The 7,831-nt window shown below is 45.8% G+C and overlaps 1 protein-coding gene across 1 annotated transcript; it reads right to left on the reverse strand.

The window, feature by feature from the left end:
• Positions 1-334: 334 nt before the first annotated feature.
• LOC309565921 (uncharacterized protein) lies at positions 335-3,374 on the reverse strand (the record flags this gene model as incomplete). The annotated part of the gene is given in 5 exon segments (XM_082270951.1): positions 335-1,153; positions 1,820-2,167; positions 2,543-2,669; positions 2,671-2,789; positions 2,844-3,374. Coding segments are annotated over 5 exon segments (1,944 nt in total).
• Between the last annotated feature and the right edge of the window lie 4,457 nt (positions 3,375-7,831).

Raw genomic sequence — 7,831 nt, forward strand, 5'->3', positions numbered from 1 at the left:
TCACAAACCATCTTACGCTGCAAATGTGTTTCCTTATCCCTTATCTCACTTGAGAGCTGCTGGTCCTTTCAGGATAAAATTTTAGAATGTAAACTAATGCCCTTGTCCCTGAAGGTGATTAGCTGTCATTGCCCACACAGCCAGTGCAACGGATCTGAAATCTATAGTTATCTTCCCCTTCTTCCTGTAGTGCTTCTGGGATGGATCAGGGTGATTCTGACTGGTTTGTTATGTTGGTAAATGTTAGTATTTTTATGGGGATATGCCCTTGGTGGTGCTGTTACTTTACAGCTTCCTCTCTTTGGTGTTGTTTGAATTGCTGAGCGTGGAGCGCTCAGTATTGATATAGATAGAAGCTGTCTTCAAAGTCTGTGAGGCTGCTTAAGTAGTTAGAGTTGTCTTTGATTAGAGTAATCGTGTACTCTAGCACCTCCTGCACGCTCTCATCTGGGTATCCTTGTATACCAGTGAGGGTGACAGTCTTGTCTGGGCAGACAACCCATTCAGCAGCTTTGACACAGCAGATGGCCTGCAGTGATGGAGGGACAGAGCAGTAATAGTACTCTGTCAGGCAGAGTTTAACAATTGCTTTTGCACATACCATCAGGATATGGTTCTCCTCCACTGTCTGTGCAGTGAGCTCTGCACTGGCCATCCGCTTCATGATAAGATGCTGCAAGAAAAAGTTGGTGGTTGGAGCAATTAGCCGGTAGCTGAGTTTCCTCATGATTAATGCCTCCATAGTCCACATTGTGGTGTTGGTGAAATGTCTGCGACAACCCAGAATTATCTGGTCCAATTCTTCACTATATGTCTCTGATGTTTTTAAGGCAAGTACCATTGAGGTAATGGCCATAATGTTGTAGGTGCGCCTCTCCACCCTGAGGTTAAGTAGGAGCCTGTCCAGGTAGTTTATGGCCAGGCACAGGGACTCCAAGCTCAGGGAGTGCTTTGAGTGGGATTTGATAAGGCAGCGCACCATTTTTCTTCGGTCTTCTTCATCCAGTTCTGTACGACTAAGACAGTTCGCAGGTAGGAAGTAGAGTTCAACACTCCTCTTGCAAGCATAGTTTTCGTTTCCATATTCCATTACATACTGCAGGTCTCTTCTCAGGCTATGGAGGTTATATTGTCCCACACAAGGGTTCATTGAGCATATAGGGGATTCATAGGGCTTCAGCTTTTTGAAAGTAGGTTTAACAGAAGGGGAACTAAACTGGCTAAATGTCCCTCTGTCGTCCATCTTTCTTTTGCTTGGCTGAGTGAACTCCTCTAGTTCAGATGTGAGCTCCTCTTCATCGAAATAGCTTATAGGACTGTTGGTCTGTGAGCTGCTAGAGGTATCGGGCTGAACAGATGTGTCTTCATCGGAATAGGTCACTCGAGGTTTCAGCTGAAGTGTTCCAAGCGGAAGGGACTCCTCTTCATCAGAAAAGCTTACAGGACTGTTAAGCTGTGAGCTACTGGAAGAATCAGACCTACCAGATGTGTCTCCATTGGCAAAGGTCACTCGAGGTTTCGGCTGAAGTTTTAAAAGCGGAAAGGTCACCTCTCCATCAGAAAAGATTTCAGAACTGTTCAGCTCTGAGCTTCTGGCTCCATCAGACTGAACAGATTTGTCTTCAAAGGAAAAAGTCACTGTAGTGCTCAGCTGAGATGTTTCAAGCTGAAAGGACTCCTCTTCATCAGAATAGCTTACAGGGCTTGTAAGTTGCAAGCTACTAGAAGAATCAGACCTACCAGATGTGTCTCCATTGGCAAAGGTCACTCGAGGTGTCGGCTGAAGTTTCAAAAGCGGAAAGGTCACCTCTCCATCAGAAAAGATTTCAGAACTGTTCAGCTCTGAGCTTCTGGCTCCATCAGACTGAACAGATTTGTCTTTATCGGAATAGGTCGCTCGAGGTTTCAGCTGAAGTGTTCCAAGCGGAAGGGACTCCTCTTCATCAGAATAGCTTACTGGGCTTGTAAGTTGCAAGCTACTGGAAGAATCAGACCTACCAGATGTGTCTCCATTGGCAAAGGTCACTCGAGGTTTCGGTTGAAGTTTTAAAAGCGGAAAGGTCACCTCTCCATCAGAAAAGATTTCAGAACTGTTCAGCTCTGAGCTTCTGGTTCCATCAGACTGAACAGATGTGTCTTCATCGGAATAGGTCGCTCGAGGTTTCAGCTGAAGTGTTCCAAGCGGAAGGGACTCCTCTTCATCAGAAAAGCTTACAGGACTGTTAAGCTGTGAGCTACTGGAAAAATCAGACCTACCAGATGTGTCTCCATTGGCAAAGGTCACTCGAGGTGTCGGCTGAAGTTTTAAAAGCGGAAAGGTCACCTCTCCATCAGAAAAGATTTCGGAACTGTTCAGCTCTGAACTTCTGGCTCCATCAGACTGAACAGATTTGTCTTTATCGGAATAGGTCGCTCGAGGTTTCAGCTGAAGTGTTCCAAGCGGAAGGGACTCCTCTTCATCAGAATAGCTTACAGGGCTTGTAGGTTGCAAGCTACTGGAAGAATCAGACCTACCAGATGTGTCTCCATTGGCAAAGGTCACTCGAGGTTTCGGTTGAAGTTTTAAAAGCGGAAAGGTCACCTCTCCATCAGAAAAGATTTCAGAACTGTTCAGCTCTGAGCTTCTGGCTCCATCAGACTGAACAGATTTGTCTTCAAAGGAAAAAGTCACTAGTGCTCAGCTGAGATGTTTCAAGCTGAAAGGACTCCTCTTCATCAGAATAGCTTACAGGGCTTGTAGGTTGCAAGCTACTGGAAGAATCAGATCTACCAGATGTGTCTCCATTGGCAAAGGTCACTCGAGGTTTCGGTTGAAGTTTTAAAAGCGGAAAGGTCACCTCTCCATCAGAAGAGATTTCAGAACTGTTCAGCTCTGAGCTTCTGGTTCCATCAGACTGAACAGATTTGTCTTCAAAGGAATAGGTCATTGTAGTGCTTAGCTGAGATGTTTCAAGCTCTGACCCCTCTTCATCGGAATAGTTTAAAGGACTGTTTAGCTGAGGGCTACTGGCTCCATCAGACTGAACAGATGTGTCTTCTTCGGTATTGGTAATAGGAGTGTTCAGCTGAGGGCTACTGCCTCTCTCAGAATGAACAAACTCCTTTCCATCAGTATAGGTCACTGGAGTGTTCAGCTGAGGTGTTTCCAGCTGAAGGGACTCCTCTGGTTTGCCATTAGTGTCAGTTGGCCTGGCAGCAGAGTTTCCTCCACTAGGCACAATAGGCACATCATGGCAGAGAGAGACATCAGACTGATATCTCTGTTGTTTTCCAGCCACTAAAGGCTTAAAAGTAATTTTTACCTTTGCCTGTGACTTTGGATGATAAGCTGTCTCATCAACACGGGTGCGTTTTTTTCTACAACAGTTTCCCATTTTTTTTGGAAATCACAAAAAAAATCGCAATAAAACCAACTCAACAAGGTTAAGAACTAACAGTGTGCTGCTACTCCTTCGCCTCTCACTGCTGGTTTGATCCGTTGACTCAGCTGCAGGTCTATTTATAGTCTCAGACTCACCAACTGTCACCGCTTGCTTGTTGCCATGGTGACAGTAAACAAAGTGACCTTTGCAGTCAGGCAGTTTTAAGGCTCCCTTTACTATGGGACAGCGGCAGTTAGGGAGTTTCAAGGCTCCCCTGAGTGAGAGGTTTCAAGACTCCCCATACACCTGTAATAACACATGAGGAGCCTTCTAGAAGGGTCAGCTGATTGGTTGGATGAACTTTGTAGGGGTCACTTGACCTCCTGGGCCTTCTGGAACGTTTTGGGGGGGCTATTTAAAGGGGGTTCAGACCCCAAGAGTTTACTCACCTCCGGAGGAATCTCTGTGCTGCTCCTCTCCCTCCCGCCTCAATTTTTGTCATGGCCTGATATTACGTGGTTGGGTCACCTTTTGTTAAAAGGGGGACTTTTGTGTTGTATAAGTTTCCAGCTTGAGTTTTGATGACTGAGCTGATATGGTAATTTAGGTTTATGAGTTATATTTATGGGATGGTTTAAACTTCCTATGTAACGTATGGCTTGAGTCGTAGTGGCTGAGCCATTGTTTAACCACTTAAGCCCCGACCCCTGACCAGGGGTTTTTTTGCGATTTTTTTTTTTTTTTTTTTTTACTGCGTGACTTTAACGGACAATTGCGCGGTCGTGCGACGCTGTACCTAAAACAAATTTGACGTCCTTTTTTTCCCCACAAACAGAGCTTTCTTTTGAAGGTATTTGATCACCTGTGCAATTTTTTATTTTTTTTTTTGATCATGCGCTATAAAACAAAAAAATAGCGTCAATTTTGCAAAAATAACAATATTTTTCACATTTTTTTTATATGAAATTCCCCCAAAAAAATGTAAAAATCAAAATTTTTTAACATTTTCGGCCAATTTGTTTTATGCTACATATGTTTGGTAAAAAAAGTGTATTTTGATTGGTTTGTGCAAAAGGTATCGCGTTTACTAACAAAGGGAAAGATTTTTGTCATTTTTGGTGTTTTTTTTTTTTTTTTTAACGAGTAATGGCGGTGATCTGGGATTTTTTTTGCGGGACTGCGACATTGCGGCGGACAGATCGGACCCTTGACTGACATTTTTGACACTTTTGGGGTTACCAGTGACATTACTGCAGTAATCAGTGCTATACATATGGACTGTTACTGTAAAAATGACACTGGCAGGGAAGGGGTTAACTGTATTGGAGAGGGAGGGGTTAAGTGTGTCCTAGGGGCGTGTTTCTTACTGTGATGGGACATGGAGACTAGTGTAAAAACAGAGATCAACGGTCTTACATAGTAGAACCGTCTGATCTCCATTTTTACACAGGGGAGAATGACAGGCGGCTTTGTTTACATTAGCCGCCTGCCTTTCTCCCTTCCCGGCGAATGATCGCGAGTGACCGGCGGACATCGGGTCCGCCGGTCACACGCACTGACTTCTTAGGGAACGAGCCGTGGCGGGCGTGTGCCTCAGCGGGCGCGTGCCTCAGCGGGCGTGCGCTCGCCCGCTATTGACTCACAAGCCGGTGACAGGCTAGTGACGTATATATACATCACTTTGCCTGGCTGGGGCTGACCGCCGCAGTACATGTACTTGCGGCGGTCGGCAAGTGGTTAAGTGATAACAATTTAAACTTCAAATAATATTGTTTCAATTTAGAATTTTGAATAAAGTGTTTTTATTAAAACCAATAAAAAAAATGGCCGTGGCCCAAGTTTACTCCCAGAAGGTTGTTTTTGGTGTTTATTAATTTAGTTAAAATACCAATAAAACTCCAATACTGTAGTCTCTGATGGTTTATCTGTATACTGGTGACATTTTTAAAAAGCCTCATGCTTTCTCTCATAGCGATTTTCTTATGATGTCTGTGAATGGAAGCTGAATTTCTGTAATTTGTGATAGAATTAGGAAGCATTAGAAGTTGTTTTTCTTTTTTTGCTGCCTAACATTTGGGAAACTTTTCTTGTGTGCGGTGGAGTCACTGGAGCAGAAAATAAGGAAAAATCTCTCCAATGGGAACACAGGTATCAATAAAAACACAGCAAAAGCTCTAACCCATTCTGATTCTATCCAATGATTCTAACCCTGTTAAAGTGTAACTCCAGACAGATATAATAAACAATGCAAAGTTAAGGGCCATACACACTATAAGATTTTCTGAAGACTTTTTCCTTCAGATTTACCTTTCTATGTAGTGTAAGGGCCTGCCAGATTGCAGACAAATTGAAAGTGTTTAGGTTTGACCTCATATTATATGGTTTTGGTAAATCTAAAGGAAAAAGTCTTCAGAAAATCTTATAGTGTGTATGGCCCTTTATGCCGTTACAAGGTTTGTTATTTTAAATGCAGCCAGAGTTAAAGTGGACATGACATTGCTAAAGTAAAAACAATGCTTACCTGCAGCACCTTGTGGTATCTGTAGCCCCACGCTTTATCATTGTATGCCAATGAATGTTAGCTGTTAGCTTTAATGGGCAGAGACGCTGGCATTTGACAGGTGTAATGACAACGAGTGGATGGGGCTTGATCTCAACTTGGTCCTAGAAACCAGGAGACTTTTTCTTTTTAACCACTTCAGGACCAGGCCTGTTTCTGACACTTGTTGTTTACAAGTTAAAATCAGTATTTTTTACTAGAAAATTACTTAGAACCCCCAAACACGTTTTTTTTGGCAAGAGACTATAGAGATTAAAATGGAGATGGTTGCAATACTTTGTCACACTGTATTTGCGCTCGGGTCTTAAAAACGCATTTTCTCTTACGTCCTCGGACAGTCGCCGCCCCCTTCCAAGTCCTCACCAATGGGTATTGACCTTTGCTCCGTAGGAGTAGCTAGGCAACAAGAATTGTTAATACAAAAGCTTTTAGCATAGACACACCCCTAGGGGCTGTCCCCTCAGTCAATACCTCCCTGCACCAGCATTCCCAACTCAGTTTGATCTTGCCTAGCTTATGAGTAGCTGGCTTTCCTGTGCTGGGGCTCAGTCTCAGCCTTCTACCCTTAATTTGATTTTATTTCAAGTATTTTTCTCTTTTCCTTGCTAGCTGTTATTTTGTCAGCCTTAGTTTAGGGATCTTCTGATGAAGAATCATCATGCGGAGCTGGGTCTCGGACTGGCCGCCCTGGATCCCAGGGCTGAGAGCCAGATGGATCCCCAGCCTGCCAGCTTAGGTTTTACCCTGGCACATTGGCCCTGTTCGCTGCAGGGATACTGCCTGTGAGGTGGCTACCTCACTGGACGCCATGACTGCGGTCCACAAGCGTCATGGCTGCGGCACTCCCTGTCTGCCCTGATAGCGGTTTGTCGCTGGAGACGGCTCCCCATGCCATCTGGAACGGTAAGCACCTTCTGTGTGGGGACCTTCTGTATGGGTGTCAGTCTGTGGCTGTGTATTACCCTCCATGTCCCTGTCAGATCCCTGTGTGGCTGCACTGCCTGTGAGCTGCGGGGGGGGGGGGGGTATCCTGCTCTGCTGTTTATTATGCTCTGGGTGCAGTTTGGTGTGCAGACATGTGTGTGTGCGGCGGTCGCTGCGGCGATCCGCCATTTTTTCTTTGCCTGAATACTGTGACCGGCCCTGTCCCTATGCAGCGCCGTGTTTTGGCGCCATTCGCCGCCATTTTGGCCGGCGGTACTCATCCATGCACATGGCGGCGCCATTTTATTGTAGCCTTCTCCCCCGGCCGAGCGGCCATTTTGCCGGAGCCTTCAATAGGCTATATCAGTCAGCCAGCATTGCATCACTTCCTCTTTCTCTGGGAACAGCGATCGGTGGCAGCAGTCTGGTGTGCTCTCTCCAGGTTTTTACCTTCTTGTCCTGTCATTCCTTGCTCAGTATTGTCTATCCCTGCAGGGTCAGTGCATACAGCAGTGTGCGGTGGGCTGCGCTCGCCGTGGTATTAAAGGGCCAGTACCTTTATTACTTTTCTGTACTGGGGCATGGATTCTCAGGATAGCAAGTTTCCCCCCGCCCTGGTGGGGGACCAGGGGGCTGCTGCACCCCCCGAGGGGGCCGATCTGACCACTGTAGTGGCTTCCTTAGTGTCTCAGGTGCAGATGCTGATGGCTGAACGATCCGCAAAAAGGGCCAGGTTATCCATTTCCTCTGATTCAGAGGGCGATGTGGCTGCTGTGGCTGGCGTACCCTTCTCGGGGTCCCGCTCATCTTTGGACCTTATGGGGTCCGAGGGGGAGGCTGAGGTGGAGGGGGTTGATGTTTCTCCCCCTGGCTCGCCTGAAGAGCTTGCACTCATGAATGAGCTGATTGCTTCCATAAATGATACCTTGCACCTGGAGGATGAGCCTACTCCTCCTGCTAGGGTGTCTTCTTTTGGAACACAGAG

Source organism: Pelophylax lessonae, assembly GCF_965119305.1.
Source record: "Pelophylax lessonae genome assembly, chromosome: 10".
Taxonomy (NCBI): Eukaryota; Metazoa; Chordata; class Amphibia; order Anura; family Ranidae; genus Pelophylax; species Pelophylax lessonae.